Consider the following 21724-nt stretch of genomic DNA (forward strand, 5'->3'; position numbering starts at 1 on the left):
TTAAGTACAAGCTAGCTCTATTAAGAAAAAGAAATCCAAGACATACTACTTTCAGTCCAAAAATTTAAAAAACAAAACATTTCAATCATGGCCATCATTACTATTAATTTAAAATAATTTCAACACTGTACATCGATGCATTTGGCCTTAAGTCTTCAGAGTTTGGCTATAATCAATACATAGCGTTAATATCAACAGGCGTAACGTTGGACATTATTAGTCAGTAATGTTTAATACATAAAAAACGTAAAGGTACAGAGATTCAAAGTATGAAATAAATAAATGACCAGTTATGCTTCCTAGTAATTCCTAATAATTTCCTTTACATGTGAGATCAGGAACCTTAGGCCCATGTTTTCTGCCTTTTAACATGTAATAATAAAAATAATAATAGTAATTAATATGTTCTGCTCTCCATGCAGATTTTCTCGAACGAGTCTCCTGTCACAACACACATGTACAAACACAAACATTTAACAAACCCAAAAGGCACTTTTAAGAGCCAACATCTATCTATCTATCTATCTATCTATCTATCTATCTATCTATCTATCTATCTATCTATCTATCTATCTATCTATCTATCTATCTATCTATCTATCTATCTATCTATCTATCTATCTATCTCACTACCACTGTTTGTGTCTGTTATAATTGTCCATCTGGCTGTTTGTCTATCTGTCTGTATCTGTTTGTGTTGCAATGTCCACAAAACATAAGGTTGACTTGCAGGACCCTCACTACCAAGAGGGAAGACGAATGGCTCTTGAAATGAAGCTGGACCACATTCTAGCTGAAGCCAGGGTAGGTAAATAAATGAATGTAGAATGCAGAAGATTACATCCATATACATTGCATGACACATTTAACATCTTAAAATGCTTATTGACATGGGCAAATGAGGTAATTTCATTTGGAAAAATGAAATCAGAAATATTCACTGCAACACAGACAGCAGCTGTGGAGAGGAAACGTCCACACTCTGTAGAAGACGCTCCACAGGGCTTTAAAAGGAACATGGGTCGTGGCAAGCCAAGGGGGAGAAAAGGTGCCATGCTTCAGTGCCATGCTTCAGCAACAGGTTATATCTCAATTCCAATTGTAAAAAGTAATTTAAAAGCAGAAAAATGTTTTAGTAGTGTTTTTATACTAAAGTAGAATACATTGCAAAGTATGTATCTGAAATGTATGATTTTATTAATTGTTTGAGTAAAGAGACAGCACATGAATGCAGGGAAATCCTACAATAACGTGTTATTTTTCTATGTAAGGTTTTACAGTCACACCCATCCCAGTTGAGTGCTCAGTGTCATTAAGTGTGGAGATTCCGCTTACTGTACCCTCAGCAAAACTAAATCCTCAAGAGCAATTAGGTAAATCAAAAAGATGAATTTAGGTTTAAATATGTAATCTATTCAAATGAAAGAAAAACTTCTTAAACTAAACTGGCAGCGCATTAGATGGTTTAAGAAGACCGTTTTGTGATTTAAGATCATTTGACTTTGAATTGATCCTCAATTAAATTTCTTCTATTTTGTGTACAGAAAAAAATATGGAGATACTTTCTGACATTTGAACATCATATCCTTCTGCTGAGCCTCAAAGAAGCTCTACGGATTCTTGGTCTTTTCGGCAACAGAAAGCATCAGAGCGCTAGGAAGAAGCAAGACCATACAACCTCAAATGCCTTATTAAAAAAGAGGCCGTTGGTCATTCTTTGTGTTGTCTTTGCCACGAGCCTGCTGTTATTAGTTTGGTTTTCATTCATGTTGAACTGGAAATAAATGGATGACCGCATGATAAATTGACCAATGATAAATTGTGGACTATGTGTATATGAACTTTCTTGGTTTATTTCTAGATTCATCATTCAAGTGCTAAACACTGAGCTACTATGCAGTCTTATAAAACAAATTTAAAACTAACATTTTCATTAGGTGCAAAGAGTGTCTTCCTGTGGAGTGGTTCTGTGGAGACTGTGATGTACTGCATCACAAACAACAGCCACTCCACAACAGAGAATGTGTTTTCATGGATTTTTGGAAGCCATTCCTCCAACCTCACATGCTGTCAAAGGTGAAGATCGATATTGAATCCATGAGCAAGGTATGCTCTCACAAACACCCATATTTTGCTGTCCATGTGTGTCTGCAACCAGTTATACATTGTCTAAAGTAATATTTTTGTCACTTTTTACCAGCTTGCATATTGCCATATGTGAAGGTGGGACAATGTTCCTGTGAAGGCACAAACTTCACTGTGGTTCCAGGCAAAGCAGTGATTTTAATTACCATCAATAGTAACACACACACACACACACATATATGTATATATCTCTGGTATTGTATTTGTGATGGTTTTGTTGTTGTAGCACGATTGTTTGTAATTTAGCGAGACAAACCTAAACAATGTGTAATGTCAATGTAAACTGGGATTATAGGAACTTGTGTTACTCCCAACCATTCACAATGTGCAGAATTGTAAAATTATACAAGTATGTGGTAAAAGTGTATTTATTTATATTAATATTTATTAATAATTATTAATATTGTTCCTAGGGCGTTTTGACTTGCATCTGCCAATATATATTTGCCAAACATGCCACCATCAGTGGACCCCTGACTTGAAAGACCTACTTAGGAGTGGATATTGGCCTGCTTCAGTGACCAGTTCAACATTTTATACTCTGGACCTCCTGAGCTCCTTTCAGGAACTCCAAGTCATCCCTCCAGGCAAGCCTTCGCAAAGCTGCTGGAGCATCGCACTAAGATTGAAGGAGGAGTAAGACTGTTACCAGACAAAACAAATCCTGCAGATCTGAAAATGTGAGGTGCACCGCACTCCTTTTTCGGTGACTTAAATTGAGCAGCGTGCCTCTGTTTTTATGCTTATAGGCAACCATTAAATCTGCTTTCCTGTCATTTTAATGGAAGAATTATAGCATGAGCACTTTTAAATTCATTTGCTATTAAGTAAATTGTGATAAAAAAGAAACTTTTAAGAAATACAGGTTTGGTTTAGCATAATATACCAATTATTACCATAGACAGACATCACATGTTGTATTTAACTAATTTGACATCTCTTCCAGACTGGACAAATTAACGGCGATACACTACAGTGCAGCTTCTTAGAATATCCATATGCTTCATTTGAGGAAGACCAGCTCTGCTGTAGTGCACCTTTTACCTGCCCAGCCTGCATGCCTGAAATGTTGGCTGTTTCAGCAGATGGAAATAGAAAACTATATTGCTTTCGCCGAGAGACAAGGTTTATTCTTAATCACTTTAGTCATGCGTTTTATATACTTTACAGATTTATTGCATATTTTGTTTTTCTTTCTTTCTCAGCTCTGAGGCTCCTGCTTTTTCGAGGGGCTCTTTGTGGCTGAAGACAGTGCTGTCTAGATTTGACGACACCATTCTAAAAGCAGTGAGAACTGTACGTTTCAGTCACAAAAACAACTTTACAGTATAAGTCCAACCTTGATTTTATTTAATTTGAGAGAATAAATGCAATATATTAACAACATGAGTTTCATTTGATGGTTTTGTTTATTATGTTTTATAGACACAGGGAAAAGGCACATGTGGGGACTCCATGTGGACAGCAGCAAGGGAAACATCAAGGAGGGCTTCCAAACTGGATGAAGAAGAGATGAAGGATGCAGTGTGTCACCATGGGTTCCTACTGAAAGCCCTAAATATGTACAGGGGGGAGATATTTGCCTACCCTCTGTATCTTCAGAAGGAGCTCATGCCAACTTGAGCAAGTTTTTTGACATGCAGGACCAAGAGATGGCTCTGCAGTAGCCACACTTTTTTCTATTTGCTTGCCCAAATCCATGTGACGAGTTTCAACTTAGTTAAGTTAATGAGTGACGAGAAGCTATGCTAAAGTTAACTAGCCTATAGCCTATTGCTGTCTGCAAAAGACAGAGTATTTAAATGAACCATATAACTCCCACAAGTGCATACAATTCGACACAACTACACAAGCATTGTTTTAACCTTTTTAACCAAACGTTAACGTTACTCTGTGAACAGTCTGTTGTCTAAATTACCACACTAATAGAGCTACATAAACAGAACAAACATGAGAGCACCTGACTGCAGACGTCAATAATGCAGCTCCTGATCAAACTTCCCTTCCTGCATCCCAAAACTGTCTCCAGAACCCAGGTAAGGTACAAAAATCTATTCAACTAAAATAGTGATGAACTGAAGTCTTTTTTTTTTTACTCAGCCGAGCCTACTCATGCGGGCATGTGCTGCAGTCATATGAGGAAACGCAACTTTCTGATATTAAGTTTTTATATATAATAAAATATATTAAACTTTGTTCCAGAATACAAATAGTTTTTCAAGTATTTGTTTGAAATAAGTATTTGTAAAAAATATGCTATGTTATTTTTAAAATGTGTGAAAAGATTCAGATGTAATGATTGTAATGATCTGGGGAATCAAGCATGTATTGTTATAGACACCTTTGCTTATTTGTCTTAAGAGATGTAAGGCAGGTCCTGTTTATGTAATATGCTTTAGGCTATCAAGTTGGTATTGGCATGAACAGCTATACCTGTTCACAGGTTTCTTATATGCAAAATGATCCTATTCAGTTGATAGTCTGGCCTATTAGACAGCTATTAACAAAGATGACTGCACATGATGATGATCCATTTATTTAAATGAATATGTGACACAGATATTTAAAATTCATTGTTGAAAACAAGTTACAGGAGTAAGTGCAGTTGTTGTTTTATGTGATGTCCACCACTGTTATTACACCATAGTGAAAAAGAAGTCTGAGAAATGCTGTTGTTGGTGTAGGTGGAGCAGGTTAATCACATTACAAGTTATGTATTGTGTAGATATGAAAGTGCACTCTCGTCATTTAATTACCCTGTATAAACTGCCTATACAATAATTTTACTTGTGATGTAATTATTTTCTAATTATAAATATATATAGATGCATGACAGATTTAATAGTGGACTCCAGAAATTAAGACCAAAGCTTGAAATCGCATCACGTCAGTGCATGAGACCAATAGAAGATCAAAACATGAACTATATGGAGCAATCGCTCGCTTTTAGCAATGTCTAATCATATTGTTTTATCCCAACTTATCCCACATTGAATTGACTGCATTGATTCCTTTGTCTATTAGGCTAGTTTCAATTGGATTTCAGAATGTCACTATGCAGAGTGAGTGCATTTTCCCTCCTTCTCCTGGTTAAGAGATAAAGCTACATAATAGAATTATTTATATTTCAGATAATATAAAGCAATTATTAGCAACAAAAGACCAATTTCATAATGATTTTAGTGTAAAAGACTTTAATTTGAAGCAAAAAAAAAAAATGCTGAAAAACTGGATCAGATATATGGCACTTTACACCTGATTACCTCTGCAGCTTGTACATAACATTTCACAGCACCTGGAATGTACACAAATGAGTTTGAAGTTACAGTGTTTCTCATCCATTTGTGATTAATGTACAAACAATTATCTACTAAGGCCAAAAGTAGCAAAAAATCGACAGTATGTGACAGCTTTACTGAGTTAAAAAGAAAAGGTTTTGTCACAGGGTATCTTATATATGCTTTTGTGAATATTTATGCATATTTGTATGCACAAACACAAGTAATAATTAGAGGGAAAAACATCTTTGTTATATACCTGTCACGGATTGGCCAGGCTCTTCCACCAGCATCACGCAACGATCACCGTCACCTGAGTATTAACCACGCACAGCTGCACCCAATCACTTCCATTCACTATATAAGCACACACCTCACTTCAGTCAGTGTCCGGTCTCATTCCCACGAAGCGGACTCATAGCGAGTACCTCCTGGTAGTCACTATCACATTTATCCAATCTCTTGAACTTACCTGATCTCTGTTTCGTTCCAGTCTGTCCAGTGTTCCCGGTGTCCTGTCTATATTGAGTGTGTCGTCAGTCTGTCTTCCCCGCAAGCCCTCTGGTGTGTGCATTCGGTCTCCCTCTGTGTCTGTCATCCATCCTGCTCTGAAGAAGGAATATCAGCCCAACCAAACAACCATTACATTCCCATTGTTATCCTTTTGTGCTCCGCTACTGAAATAAACCTCTTTCATCATTTACTCACCTAACTTGTCCGTCTGCTTCCCTAACAGAAGACCGGACCATACAACAATCAACAGTATGAGCACTTCCGATCCCATTCAGGAGTTGGTGGACTCGCTGAAGAGAGTTCTATTGTCTGCTACTCCACTTCCCGAAGCACCACCAGCACCGAGCACTTCTTCACCGTCCACCCACTCATCCAGTCCCATGGCTCGACCAGCGCCCTACTCTGGCGGGGCGGAGGAGTGCAATGGCTTCCTATTACAATGTTCTCTGATATTCACCATGCAACCAGAGTTATATCCCACAGATCGGTCCAAAATTGCATTCATCATCTCCCTTCTCTCTGGGTCGGCTCTACGGTGGGCTGAGACCATCTGGCAGCAAGCTGGGCCGGTAACCAATTCCATTCATACCTTTACCAAATATTTCAAGGAGGTCTTTGGTCGTGCAGATGAAGAAGTAGCAGCCGGAGAACAATTATATCACCTGAAGCAGGGAGCCATGTCCACCCAGGACTATGCGCTCCGGTTTCGTACTCTGGCTGCTGCTAGTGGATGGAATGAGCGATCTCTCTCCTAACCACTTACCGGCTCGGCTTGGAGCCCAACCTGAGGTTACAACTGGCAGCCCTCGACGATACCATGGGGTTGGAAAAATTCATCCAACAATCACTTCGATGTTCTGATCGTCTGAAGGTATACCAGCATGACATACCATCAATATCACAAGCACTCCTTCGTCCGCCAGAGCCAGTCGTCCCTCCAGAACCAGAACCTATCATCGTCGAATCTGGTAGACTAACGATTAATGAGCGACAGAGGAGGCTGACCCGGGGTCTGTGCATGTACTGTGGTGCCGAAGGACATGTCAGGCTAGACTGTCCCATTCGTCCAGTACGTTCCTTGGTGAGTGTGTTCAGTTCACCCATTGAAAAAATGCACCCTCTCACCACCAATGTTCAGTTAACTGCCCATTCTGTCTCTATTTCAGTCACGGCCCTCATCGACTCCGGGTCAGCTGGAAATTTCATCTCGCACGCCCTCTGTCGCCACCTCCAGCTCCACACCGAAGCCTCGACGCACGTCTACCAGATTCAACCTATAACCAATGATATCCATTCTCAGGCACGTATTCATCGTAAATGTGAACCCGTCACTCTCCAAGTGGGTTTACTTCATAAGGAAGAAATTCAATTTCTGGTTCTGGAGGGAGCATCAATGGACATCATCCTAGGGCGCCCGTGGCTGGTGAAGCATGATCCCATCCTCTCTTGGGGCACCGGAGAAATCAAGAGATGGGGTAAAGAATGTGTCTCCAGCTGTTTTCCCGATCTACCCTTGCAGATCCAGAGACCCCTAACTGTATACGTCACGTCTGTTGAAAGTCCAGTCGAGAAACGATCCATCCAGATCCCGAAGATCTACTCCTCATACGAGGACGTATTTTGCCCCAAGAGAGCTTCCCAGCTACCTCCACATCGGCCATGGGACTGCGCCATCGACCTGATTCCAGATGCTCCTATGCCCAGAGGTAGGATCTACCCGTTGTCCCTTCCGGAAACTAAGGCCATGGAGGAGTACATTCAGGAGGCTCTGAGTCAGGGGTATATTCGCCAGTCCACATCACCCGCGGCCTCAAGCTTCTTCTTCGTGGCCAAGAAGGATGGAGGGCTGCGGCCATGTATAGATTACCGAGTTCTGAACCAAAGCACCATCAAATTTAGGTATCCACTTCCTCTCGTCCCTGCGGCCCTGGAACAACTCCGATCCGCCAGGGTATTTACCAAGCTGGACCTCCGCAGCGCATACAATCTGGTACGAATACGCGAGGGGGACGAATGGAAGACGGCATTTGTGACCCCTACTGGGCACTACGAGTACCTGGTCATGCCCTATGGTCTGGTCAACGCCCCCTCCGTATTCCAGAACTTCATACACGAAGTCCTCCGGGAGTTCCTCCATATCTCCGTCATCGTCTACATTGATGATATCCTGATTTACTCCCGGAGTGAGGCCGAACATCGCCACCACGTTGCGGAGGTCCTACAAACCTTAAGGAAACACAAATTGTATCTCAAGGCTGAGAAGTGTTCATTTCATTTACCATCTGTTCAGTTCCTCGGATACATCATTGATCGACAAGGGGTTCGCATGGACGAGGGGAAGGTCACTTCCGTCATCTCCTGGCCTGAACCGAAAACCATTAAAGAACTCCAACGATTCCTAGGGTTTGCCAATTTCTATCGACGGTTTATCCACAACTACAGTCTTATCACCGCTCCGCTCACCAACCTTCTAAAGAATAAACCCAAAACGCTATCCTGGCCACCCGAAGCGGCCGCAGCCTTCCAAAGCCTCAAGAAGTCCTTCACGCAGGCTCCACTCCTGACTCACCCCAATCCCGACTTACCTTTCGTGGTCGAAGTGGATGCATCGACCACCGGAGTAGGAGCCATCTTGTCCCAGCTCCATGGTAATCCCTCACTACTCCATCCATGCGCCTACTTCTCCCGTAAGCTCAGCCCGGCGGAAAAGAACTATGACATCGGGAACCGTGAACTTCTAGCCATCAAGCTCGCCCTGGAGGAGTGGCGACACTGGTTGGAGGGAGCTAAACACCCATTCCAGGTGATTACCGACCATAAAAACTTACAGTACCTGAAAGAGGCGAAAAGACTCTGTCCTCGTCAAGCCCGGTGGTCCTTATTCTTCTCCAGATTTCAGTTCTCCATATCATATCGACCAGGATCCAAAAACATCCGGGCGGATGCACTCTCCAGAATCCATGACCAACAGGAAACAAGTGAGACCCCGGCCAACATCCTCCCAGATCAGATCACTGTCTGTCCCATCACCTGGTCTGCTCCAACAGTTGTCGCCACCCCAGAGTCCAGAACTCCGCCGGGCTGTCCCCCCAATCGACGCTTCATCCCTGAAAATCAACGGGTAGATCTCATTCACTCCAGTCATACCTCTCTGGGCACAGGGCATCCCGGGGCCAACAACACCCTCTCGCTGCTATCCCAACGCTTCTGGTGGCCGAACATGGCGAGGGATGTGAGGAGATACATCCAAGGCTGTAGAGAATGTGCCATGTCAAAGAGTCCTCGTCATCTACCTGCAGGAAAACTCCATCCCTTGCCCATCCCCAACCGCCCCTGGTCACACCTAGGAGTTGACTTCATGACAGACCTCCCATCGTCTGAAGGTAATACTTGCATTTTAGTCATTGTAGATCGATTCTCCAAATTCTGTCGTCTGATTCCTCTGAAGGGTCTACCCACAGCCCTAGAAACCGCTGAAAACCTATTTAACCATGTCTTTCGATGTTTTGGGCTACCTGAAGACATAGTCTCGGACCGAGGACCCCAATTCATCTCCAGACTATGGAAAGCCTTTTTTAGACTCCTAGGTGTGACCGTCAGCCTCTCGTCTGGCTATCACCCACAGACCAACGGCCAGACTGAGAGGAAGATTCAAGAAGTGGGGCGGTTCCTCAGGACCTTCTGTCACGGTCATCAGAACTCCTGGAGCCAGTTTCTGGGCTGGGCGGAATACGCCCAGAATTCCCTGCGGCAACCTACCACCGGACTTACGCCATTCCAGTGTATTCTGGGCTTCCAACATCCACTCTTTCCCTGGGATGGCGAACCTTCTGATGTCCCCGCAGTGGATTACTGATTCCGGGAGAGCGAGAGGGTCTGGGACGATGCTCATCACCATCTCCAGAGGGCAGTTCGCCGAGCCAAGGAGGTATCAGACAAGAAGAGGATTCCTGGACCTACCTATGCTCCGGGGCAGAAAGTTTGGCTCTCCACCAGAGACATCCGCTTGCGACTGCCCTCCCGAAAACTTAGTCCCAGATTTGTTGGTCCCTTCACCATCCTGGAACAGGTCAACCCAGTCACCTATAAGTTACAGCTACCACCACAATACAGAATCCACCCCACATTCCACGTGTCACTCCTCAAACCCTTTCACGACCCTCTGATTCCCTCCACAGAGCCTGGCCATGAAGAGGAACCCCCTCTCCCACTGATTTCAGAAGAAGGGTCCATATACAAGGTCAAGGACATTCTACGGTCCCGACGTCGTGGTGGTCATCTGGAATACCTCGTAGACTGGGAAGGATATGGTCCAGAAGAGAGGTCTTGGGTCCCCAGATCCGATATATTAGATCCCGCACTCATGGAGGAGTTCCACTCCAATCACCCCGAGTTCCCAGCACCTCGTGGACGAGGTAGACCACCACGGCGTCGACGGTCTAGGCCCTCAGGAGCGGGCCCTGGGGAGGGGGGTAATGTCACGGATTGGCCAGGCTCTTCCACCAGCATCACGCAACGATCACCGTCACCTGAGTATTAACCACGCACAGCTGCACCCAATCACTTCCATTCACTATATAAGCACACACCTCACTTCAGTCAGTGTCCGGTCTCGTTCCCACGAAGCGGACTCATAGCGAGTACCTCCTGGTAGTCACTATCACATTTATCCAATCTCTTGAACTTACCTGATCTCTGTTTCGTTCCAGTCTGTCCAGTGTTCCCGGTGTCCTGTCTATATTGAGTGTGTCGTCAGTCTGTCTTCCCCGCAAGCCCTCTGGTGTGTGCATTCGGTCTCCCTCTGTGTCTGTCATCCATCCTGCTCTGAAGAAGGAATATCAGCCCAACCAAACAACCATTACATTCCCATTGTTATCCTTTTGTGCTCCGCTACTGAAATAAACCTCTTTCATCATTTACTCACCTAACTTGTCCGTCTGCTTCCCTAACAATACCAGGTGAATAAGAGGCATAGAGAGAGCTGAGCTGCTCACACATGTTCTGTTCAACTAAAAACTAAAGGAAAGAAAACTAAATTGGCACAGAAACAAGTTACATATTGATCGTTAAAATCTATAGACACTTTTAGAAAGAAATAATTGACCTGTTAAGAGTGTGTTGATGGTCTTACAGAAACCAGTAATGTGCTGCATGTGCTTTAAGAGAAATAAAGCACTCTAAACTCACATAAAGAACAAGTTCAGTGATAAATAAATGACTAAAACATTGCTAATAGTTAGCTCATGTCAATGTATTGACTGAACTTAACAAATAAAACCTCACAGTGAAGTTTAGAAATTGTTTCTTTCAACGAATGATAATATATTACTGTATCATAGGATAAGACTTACATAACTATTATATAAGTGAATGTAGTTGTGTGTATTGAGATATCAGTGTGGCTTGAGTCTTCAATACTCATTTGCATCTTTAAACAAAGACTTCAGCCAAGAGACTCTGAGAAGCTTCTACAAAACACACACAACTCTTGTATTACTTTATAACCAGGCTTGGGAAAAATACATTGAAATGTGTTTCAAATCAAAGTACCTTAACATAAGTGTATCAACATTAACTACAAAATGCAGCAGCCAAAATAAAAAAATAAGCTTCCATGAATAGTCCTATAAAACAACAGCAACAAAACAAATGTTGATGGCTAAAGTCAATTTATTTTCCCAAAACATCATTACTTCTCCGTAAAACTATGGTTTGTAAAGCTGGTGAACTTCTCATCCCCCACAGTAATGTGTCTTGAGTCTTCACTGCTTTCTACTGCTCATTTGCATCTTTATACCAGCATTAATGGGGGCCAATTGAGTCTTATCCAATCACATTCCAGATCCAGTCTCTCAGCAGGGTTGTGTTTATATATTCTGGGTTCCTAACAGAATCTTCATTGGCTTATTTTGCTGAGTAAAGAGAACAACTTGAGGACAAACTACAGTTTAGATTCCTACACTGGGATTATTACCAACAACAACATATAAAGAAAAACCCACTGAGGCCATTTCTCATCCCACTTCTTTATTGAAGACAGAAAAGGTAAGTTGCACATTCTGAATTTACCCTCAAATAATATCTGAATGCTAACATTATAAAATGTATTAAATCTAAACATGTGGATGCATTGTTCAACGTTGTATTAAGTTCTTCAGTCATTTTAAAAGCCTCTTTACAACTATTTAGTTTTTTGTTTGTTTGTTTATTTGATTATAAATATTGTTTTTATCCTGACAAATGGACTGTAGAGCAAATAAGTTTCAACCTATTCCATATATAGGTTGGGACCTGGCCAGCAATTTTTGAATTTGAATCTTTCCCCATTCAAACATACAAAGAGGTGGTAACATCAGTGAATGAAAGTGAATGAGTTAAAGCTATGGATAAAGAAATGCAATCGTTTAAAGAAAAATGCAACCTCTTACCAACCTACCAGAAGGCAAAGATCTAGTGGGGGTAAATGGGTTTTTTCAATTAACATAAATAATGATGGTCTTACAAAACAGAAAGCAGATAAAGTAGAAAGTGGAAAATGAGGGAGAAATGTATCAATAAGTCATGACTAAGAGTAAGTGGGGTAAAAAAGCTAAACAAAAAAGACTCTTATTTTGGCGTGGCGTGTGACGTCATAAGGCCGCGCCACTCTAACACTGTGATTCAACTGGAGAAAGGTTTGTTTTAAAGCTTTTACACAGATGTAAACTGACTGATTAAAATTTCAGGTTGTTCATTTAATGCTAAATGTACTTGCTGTTGACAATAATATTTTAACCCTTTATACAACTATGTACTATTTTACTCACAGTAAGGTCTTTTGTGGCTATTGTTTCTTGCTCAGACTTACCTGATTTCTTTTTGTTAATTACTCTCATATGAAGAAACTGTTGAAGCAAGTGTTGAAGAGAAGTTATTTTGTTTTTGTTCATTGTTTTATTTATTTATTTTTCTTGTTTTGTTCATTTTAAACAGGATAAAGTGTCCAAACGTAGAGAAAAACTCCTGCTGAAGCGACTGATCTCCACACTGTTATAAAGATGGCGTTTATTAAAGAGGAGAGTGAAGATGTGAAGATTGAAGAAACATTCAGAGTCAAACAGGAAGATCTGCAGGAACAAACAGGTTGATTTTCATTCTCAAAGACCAACTCAGTCATTTGATCCTCATTCAGATAAATTATAATAATAAGAATACTAAATTAAATCCATCTTGCAGTCCTGAGTGTGCTGCCTAGTTTTCCTAAATGCACATAAGCACTCATTGAAAGACAGGAATGAGTTTCTTTTGTCACTTGTTCCTCAGGTTGTTCATTTAATGCTAATGAATGCACTGTTCTCATGTCTTTTGTCTTTCTTTTTATGTATTATTAGTCTCCCATTTTCTCTACCTTCTTAACATTATTGTTTTTCTTGTTCTCCTACTGTTTGTAAAGAGTTCTTGAGCATTGGTGCTATATAAAATATAGATATTGTGTTGTAGGTCTTAAATCTTTTTTAAGCAAGTCTTCATTTTCCTTTGTTCATGTTTTGCTACCCAATCTGGCCAAAGCCCATACAATCAGCAACAAACCATCTCAATAAAACTTTCAACTTTTCATTTAAAAATGTCATTTTAACTCTATTTATCATAATGGTTTAATTATTTTCCTCACAATAACATTTGTTTAAAAGTGCTCCATGTATTTACTGCTGAGGACATCGACCTGGACAGATTGTTGTGCATAAATCTAATTTATTATAGTTTTTAAAACTTTTGAAACATTTGTTCATTTATTTTGAAGAAAGTTTATTTTGGAAAAAAGTGTGTGGATACAAGTAAAGCTTGCTTCTTTACACAACATTTAAAATCTTTTGATAAGAAATATCTAAAATATTTATGTTTTTTATTATTTATTTATCTTTGTATTATTGGCGATGTGGTGGCGCAGTAGGTAGTGCTGTCGCTTCACAGCATTTATTTGTTATAAAGGGAAAAATATGTATACAATCGAGAGACAAATTCAAATATGTATAAATAAAATGTATGACTGGTCAGTTTTAAATGGTTTTCAATTTACTAAATCAAAACCTGTATGCATGCATTTTTGTCTTTTAAGATCTATGCATTTAGATCCAGAGCTTTTTTAGATAGAGAAACTAGTTCCTAGGAATGAGTTTTGACAATAAGTTGTCTTTTATTCCTCATATTAAAGTATTATGAAATAGATGTTATAAAGTAAAATAGCATGTTATAAAGGTTTTAGCAAACATCAAATGGGGTGCAGATTGGGGGATACTCTGAAGACTTTATAGGACACTTATTAGATCAAAAATGGATTATGGGAGCATAGTTTACGGATCTGCAAGGATATCGTACATAAAGATGCTTGATACAGAACATCATACAGGACTGAGATTTGCTCCTGGAGCATACAGGACTTCTCCAATTTAAAGTTTATATACGGCAGCAGGAGAATTGTCACTTTACAACAGAAGATTGAAACTGGCTCTCAAATATGCAGTCAAGCTGAAAGCTAATAAAGAAAATCCAGCATATTCTACTGTTTTCCACCCTCAATATCAGCACCTATATGAAGCCAGACCCAGATACATCAGACCTTTAGGAATTTGAATGAAAACTCACTTGGAGAAGTTGGATATTAATCTGGATATAATAACAACGATGCATGCATGCTCTAAACCACCTTGGTATATTAAAAAGCCATCTATTATAATGCACCTGTCTCAGTTTAAAAAAAGGGAAATCCACCCAAATGTTTATCAGGAAGAATTTATGAATATCCGATGCAATCTACCAACTTATGTACCACTGTATACAGATGGACGAGTATCTGCTGCAGCAGTGATTGGTTCAGAGCGTTTCAGAAAGAGTGTTTCCGGACAAAGCTTGATATTCACAGCTGATCTTGCTCACTGTTTTTAGCTCTGGAACAAATAGAAAAAGAACAGCAATGGCAGTTTTTAATTTGCACAGATTCTATGTCCTGCTTACAAGCACTTGAATATCTGAAAACTGATCATCCTATGATTTTTAGCATTATAGAAAAAGTGGACCTTTTAAAGAGTAAAGACTTTGATATTATTTTCTGCTGGATACCTGGACATATGGGATTCATTGGAAATTAACATGCAGATAAAGCAGCTAAGGAAGCCTTACAGTTGAAGATTACAGAATGTAAAATTCCTGTGTCTGATATTAAACCTGTTTTAAATCTGTATATTAATGAGAAATGGGTAATGGAATGGAATGTAAGAATAACAAATTGTATGAAGTGAATCCATTTGTAAATGATATAAATAATTACCCTTTTGAAAATAGACATGACCAGGTTTTACATACAAGATGTAGAATCAGACACTCAAGACTTACACATGCATATTTATTGAAAGAGGAAGAAAATCCTATTTGTGACTTGTGTAAGAATATTTTGATGATAAAACATATTTTAATAGAATGTGTAGTTTTAAAATGAAGTTAGACGTTTAACGTTTTTATTCGGGAAATATTTGAAGTCAAATGTTTGAAAAGGTGCCTTCTGGAGCACTTTTAGAATATTTATCTTAAGTCAAACTAAAAGACTGTTTTTAGTGTTGCTACTAGTTTTTTACAATGTATGTTTGTTAAGAAACTGATTTGATTTTATGATGATATATTGTATATTTATTAGTATATGTTTTTGCCATGAATATAACCAATGATGCTGATATGGCATTAAAACATAAATAAATAAATAAACAATATCCATAAGTATGAACGTTACTAACTATAAGGATAGAGTGACAGGAGAGATCAGCATTTCAGGTCAATGATGAAGTCAGAGAAGCTGCATAGTTTGAGTGAAAGTTTATTTATACTCAGGATGACATGATGATCCAGCTCATCTAAAATAACATCAACATCTTTCAGAGAAAACTCTGAATGTTTGTTTTTTTTACTTTTACCCATCAAGATGACTACAGATTTGAACAAACACACTTACACAGCTTTTTATGCTTAACATTGTGTCAAATTTACACGTGTCAAAAAATGTATTTATATTTATGCTGCAGCGCAAATGTCTAAATTAATTTTTTTACATAACTGCAGTGCAAATGTCTAGTTACTTATATTTACATAGTTCAGGGTTTTCCTTGTTGAAAATGAGTTGGAGGTGGTATCCCATTCATTACATTTTTCCTACTTGAAACAAATGCATTTTGCATTATTGAGCATCACTGGGGTCTGACAGAAGTTGCCTGCTTGATTTTTGACAAAAGACGGAGGTGGTACATTTGATGAAGGTAACCATCGCATAATTCTGCACAAAAAACCTTGCATATTTACATTAGTGCAGTGTAAGTATCTAAAGTTATTTATATTTACATTAGTGCAGTGCAAATGTTCACTCAAATTGTCTATTATTTATGTATATTAATGCATTGAAAATGAATGTTTATTATATTGACAATTTTATATTCATGCAGTGCAGGCAACAACATAGAAATTATGTGCAGTTTTTGTTTATATAATTTTTTACATTAATAAATTTAGCTTGATCATCTACTCTTTAATCTTTAGCTTAAGCTTTTACTGATGGGCAGAAGGCAAGCCATTGTGTAAATCTGGTTGATGCTCGCTGTAATAGAAAGAGCTGATGACTGTCCAGCTTGTTGTTTCACCCTGCGGATGAGCTGCTCAGTGTGGACCCTCAGCCTTGTGATGAACGGCGTCTCGCTCACAGTTGCTTTTACTCTGGACAGATTACTCTGGATGTTGTATGATGTAGATGTATAAGTCAGAAAGCAATATATTAGGTTTTGCATATAAATACTTGTGCTTAACACATTTGTTTCAGTTTGTTATTTGCCTATTACATTACACTAGAGTGTTTGGTGCGTTTGTGTGTGTGTGTGTGTATATGCATGTATACAATATATACAGTATAATAGAATTTACTATGTGAAGTTTATTTATAAACTAATTTCGAGAGGATCACGTGCTTATGATTGCTTGCAGCCGGCCCCGAATTTTTCAATTTATGATTCACCAATCAGACGATTCCTAAGGCACTATAAATACCCTAAGTTCCATATCACAGCCATCTTTATTTTGAAGAATCCCCCCTTCCACCCACCTCCTCCTCCTTTCCTAGATGAGTGGCACGGTGGCCCAGTGGTTAGCACTGTTGCCTCACAGCAACAACGTCACTGGTTCTAGTTCTTACCAAGCCAGCCAACGTTTCTGTGCGGAGTTTACACGTTCTACCCGTGCTTACGTGGGTTTCCCCTGGGTTCCTCCCACCGTCCAAAAACATGCAACTTAAGTTACTTGACTAATCCAAATCGACACCATAGACATGCTTCTAGTAAGTAGTTATCTCTTAAGAGTAACCACTATCTGTTCATTAGCTACTACAGCAGGGGAGTTCTCGAGACCTGAGCTCAAACTCCCCTCTCACCTTGCAAACGGGAGGGAGCCCCGGGCTCGAAGATCTTATGAGCTCAGGGCTCTCTCCCGGGACAGCATTTCAAGCAAGTTTTATAATCAATCATCAGCTAAGTGTGAACTTTTGAAAGTATGGGTTAAAACATAATATTATTTAATATAAAATACAATTACAACTTGTTACTACTTTCATCTGGGTTATATTCTAGTACACCATTTTTTAACTACCATTAGAATTTTATAACATCACCAAAAACAGCATCGAAGCAGTGTCAGCCTGATCTGGTGTATTAATCAACTACCGTGGGTTCTAGAACTGAACAATAATGATGTGCCAGATGCTGGACATCCACTGGCACTAGATCCTCATTAATTTAAGAGTAAATCTCCCTTCTTTGCCATGCTCTGATGCGTTTAGGTTTCGCCGCTATTAGATTTTGCTGTAGAACGTGCTATGCGGAAGTAAAGAGCCTAACTGATATTCTACCGGAAACACATCAGCAGAGTTTGTGCATAGAGTCCATTTACTATAACTTCTATGTTAAGTGGCTTTGACACATTTTACATTGTAAAAGGATTGAATCTGCTTAAATGTGTACACGTTAATGGACCAAACAAAATATTATCTGATTTGTTTTACATTTAATGTGCATCAAAATTACAGTGTGTAGCCAATGTTTCCAGTGTCTTTTCACTTTTCAGCTTTTAATGAGAAATTGTAAGACTTAATGAAAACAAATGTTTTATTTATTTATTTCAGACCTAATTGAAGAGAATGAGGGGAGTAAAGAGGAGGAACATCATGTCAAAATTGAGGAAAAAACACATTTTCAGACTGATGGTATTTTGAAAAGGAAAGACAAGAATCGTTTCACCTGCACTCAGTGTGGAAAGAGTTTTGTAAGACAAAGCAATCTTAAAATTCACATGAGGATCCACACTGGAGAAAAACCATTCACATGCACTCAGTGTGGAATGAGTTTCATCCAATCATCACACCTTAATAATCACATGAAAATCCACACTGGAGAGAAACCATTCGCATGCACTCAGTGTGCGAAGAGTTTCAGTTTATCGTCATCCCTTAATCTACACATGAGGATCCACACTGGAGAGAAACCTTTCAAATGCACTCAGTGTGGGAAGAGTTTCAACCAATCAGCACACCTTAATGAACACATGAAGAGGCACACTGGAGAGAAACCATTCACATGCACTCAGTGTGGGAAGAGTTTCAGCTGCTCATCAAACCTTTATCAACACATGAGGATCCACACTGGAGAGAGACCATTCACATGCACTCAGTGTGGGAAGAGTTTCAGCTACTCATCATACCTTAATCTACACATGAGGATCCACACTGGAGAAAGACGATTCACATGCACTCAGTGTGGTAAAAGTTTCAGCATATTATCATCCCTTAATAGTCACATGAGGATCCACACTGGAGAGAAACCATTCACATGCACTCAGTGTGGGAAGAGTTTCAGCATATCATCATCCCTTAATAGTCACATAAGGATCCACACTGGAGAGAAACCATTTACATGCACTCAGTGTGGGAAGAGTTTCAGCCAATCATCATCCCTTAATAGGCACATGAGGATCCACACTGGAACAAAACCATTCACTTGCACTTAAGCCGCGGTCACACTGGACTTTTCTCCCCTTAGACTTCCATTCATACTGTTAGACTTTTCCTAGTCCTCCCAGGTTAAAACATCAGTCAGAGGCTTTAAATAAGTTTTATCAATTAAATTAATTAGATGAATAAAGCATTACAGAGCTCCGGGTGTCAGAGAATAGCAACACAGGGTGTCTGTGTCAGCTGGGCACACACACCCACACCCTTGTCCCCCCTATATTTATCGTTGTCTCTCTTCAGCCCCGCCCGGGGGCGCTTCAGTAAGAAAGATCCTCCATCCAGATCAGTTCAATCATCAGTTGTTAGGCAGAACAGGAAATCTGCACAGAAAAAGTTACACATACACATAACAGAGCCTGAAAGAGAGTGAGCCTTCGCCCCTCCCGTCTGTTATGGTTCCTGTAAATGAGCAAACTCTGAAAGTGAAATTGTAACATTTTGTTGATAACAAGTACAGAGGAGTTAACTTCTCGGTTATCAGTCACACGAAGACACAGCTGTTATGGAGCAAGGTTAGATGAGGTTAAGCACATGAGGTTATATGAGGATAAACACATCAGCATAAGCTCATGTAATTAGTTAAAAACAGAATTAAACTGTTAATGCAAGGATTAGTCTATTAATGTATAGGATGAAGTTAAAATAATCAAAAAATCCTTCAATACGCACGCCAATGCGTCAGACCAGAAACGCAAGTTCGTGTGTCAAGTTTCGCAGATCGCCTTGCAAAGTTCAACCTTGGTAAACTCTGACCTGCGAAATCGCATCACTTGACTGTGTGAGACCAATCAAAGATCAAAACATGACCTCTCGACTAAAATGTAAAATATGGACCAAACGCTCACTTTTTAAATGTCTAATCATCTTGTTTAATCCCGCCCCTTTTTGCTGCGCCGTACAACAAAATTTCGCATGCTCAAACTCGAGTGTAATCGTAGCTTTGGTGTGAGAAGAGTTTCAACCGATCAGCAAACCTCAATGAACACATGGATATCCACACTAGTGTGAAAAAGTATATGTGCTTGAGTGTGAGAAGACTTTTATTACAGCTCCAAAATTTAAACTGCACCAGACGATTCACACTGGAGAAACCGTACAAGTGTTCACACTGTGACAAGAGGTTTAATCAGTTAACACATCTGAAAACACAAAAGAAGATTCACACTGGAGATATCTGATCAGTGTCTACAGAGTTTCGCTCGTTCGGCACAGTTTAATAAACACGTGGACAAAAAGTTGCACACATGACATGAATGCAGCAAAACATTTTCTCATGTGCACAGGATGTTTCATGTCTGAATAATGTTTGAAAAGGCTAAGTGACGGCATTCTGTTTTTAAACACACCAACACTGCAGTAGGAGGAGTTGTAAATGTGTTGCGCTTCTCGCGTTATAGTAAACACAATGATGGCGGCTGAGAGAAGAACAGTTTCATAAACATCTGGCAAACAGCACCTATGCAGCTTAAAATTTCTTTGCAAGTGATTGTACAGGTGCGGATATATCTGTACTTTACTATCCAGTGTATTCATGTAGCTAGTGTTGTTTTGGATGATGTTCTCTGTCTGACTTCCTGAATGAGAAACAAATCACTAGGCTCCAGGACGGTTAGTTTGCAGTATACCAGGGCCTCAAGTTTAGAAAGCCCATTCATTTGTCCTGTGTTGCAGCTATTATTAGTAAAGTTTATACTTTTGGTTCAAGATTCTTTCTAGTTTACTATATTTACCTTTTTGAGTAGAATACAAACTGAATGATTATTTTATGATATGGCAGAGCAACAGGTATTAAGTTTTACAATATTAATACACTATGATGATCTCAAGACTCCAGATTGAAGTATGTGGTAAATCCTGATTGGATGCCTGCATTACTCATCAATGAGTATAAAATGTTGTTGTGCTAGCTACCCCAGGATGCTGTGGCTACTCAGGAAACCTCATGTCAAGACCTGCCATCTCATTGACTCTTTAACCTTATGGTTTTGTTTTGCAAATCATCATGTAGTTTAAGTGTTGTTGTGATTATATGCTGAGTTCTTTATCTTCATTATTATCCCTAGACATTTGCTGGTTGCTTTGATTGATTGTTCTATGAGTTACATTTTATAATAAATCATTTGAATTCAGGCTATTTTGTTGGTTTATCTCTCTTTTATGTTGCGACTCAATTGAGCGGGTCATAACACTTTGTAAAATGTGTCCGGTTGTTTCTGAGATTTTGTCCTTTCAGTCATGACCATAGGTGAGAGTAGGAACCTAGATTGAGAGGTAAATTGGCTTTCGTCTCAGCTCCTTCACAACAGACAATCACATCAACTGCATTACTGCTGCCACTGCACTGATCCATCTTTTAATCTCACATTCCATTCCTCATGAAAAAAAAACGCAGATACTTGAACTCCATTTGGGGTAAGGACTCTCTTTTAAACTGCAGATGGTCAACTTTTTCCAGTCAAGCACCATGGTTTCTGACTTAGAGGTGCTGTTTCTTTCCCTGCCATGTCACAATCAGCAGCAAACCGTCCCACTGCATGCTGAAGGTCCATGTCCTATGAAGCCAAAAGGACACTGTTATGAGACAGTTCTGAGAACTGAGACAGTTCTAGCCTACACCTAAAATTATGACAGTAAAAATTATTATATTTTTAAAATCAGCCTCAAAAATAACACATTTACAAAATAAAAAAAGAATAAATGGATGGATGGATTGACATTG

General features: G+C 39.6%; 1 protein-coding gene across 1 annotated transcript; it reads left to right on the forward strand.

Annotated features, from left to right (window-relative positions):
- The first annotated feature begins 12954 nt into the window (after positions 1–12954).
- Positions 12955–19947, forward strand: LOC130222238 (gastrula zinc finger protein XlCGF8.2DB-like). The gene is made up of 2 exons (XM_056454866.1): positions 12955–13058; positions 18121–19947. The coding sequence occupies exons 1-2, from the start codon at positions 12974–12976 to the stop codon at positions 18999–19001; spliced, it is 966 nt and encodes a 321-aa protein (XP_056310841.1). The 5' UTR covers positions 12955–12973; the 3' UTR covers positions 19002–19947.
- Positions 19948–21724: the final 1777 nt, after the last annotated feature.

This window comes from Danio aesculapii, chromosome 4 (assembly GCF_903798145.1).
Source record: "Danio aesculapii chromosome 4, fDanAes4.1, whole genome shotgun sequence".
Taxonomy (NCBI): domain Eukaryota; kingdom Metazoa; phylum Chordata; class Actinopteri; order Cypriniformes; family Danionidae; genus Danio; species Danio aesculapii.

What these genes read in the sequence shown, in the direction of transcription:
- LOC130222238 (XM_056454866.1), top strand. Translation starts at nt 12,974, where the DNA reads ATGGCGTTTATTAAAGAGGAGAGTGAAGATGTGAAGATTGAAGAAACA. An exon ending in AGATCTGCAGGAACAAACAG is followed by an intron (nt 13,059 to 18,120) that starts GTTGATTTTCAT and finishes TATTTATTTCAG; the next exon opens with ACCTAATTGAAGAGAATGAG.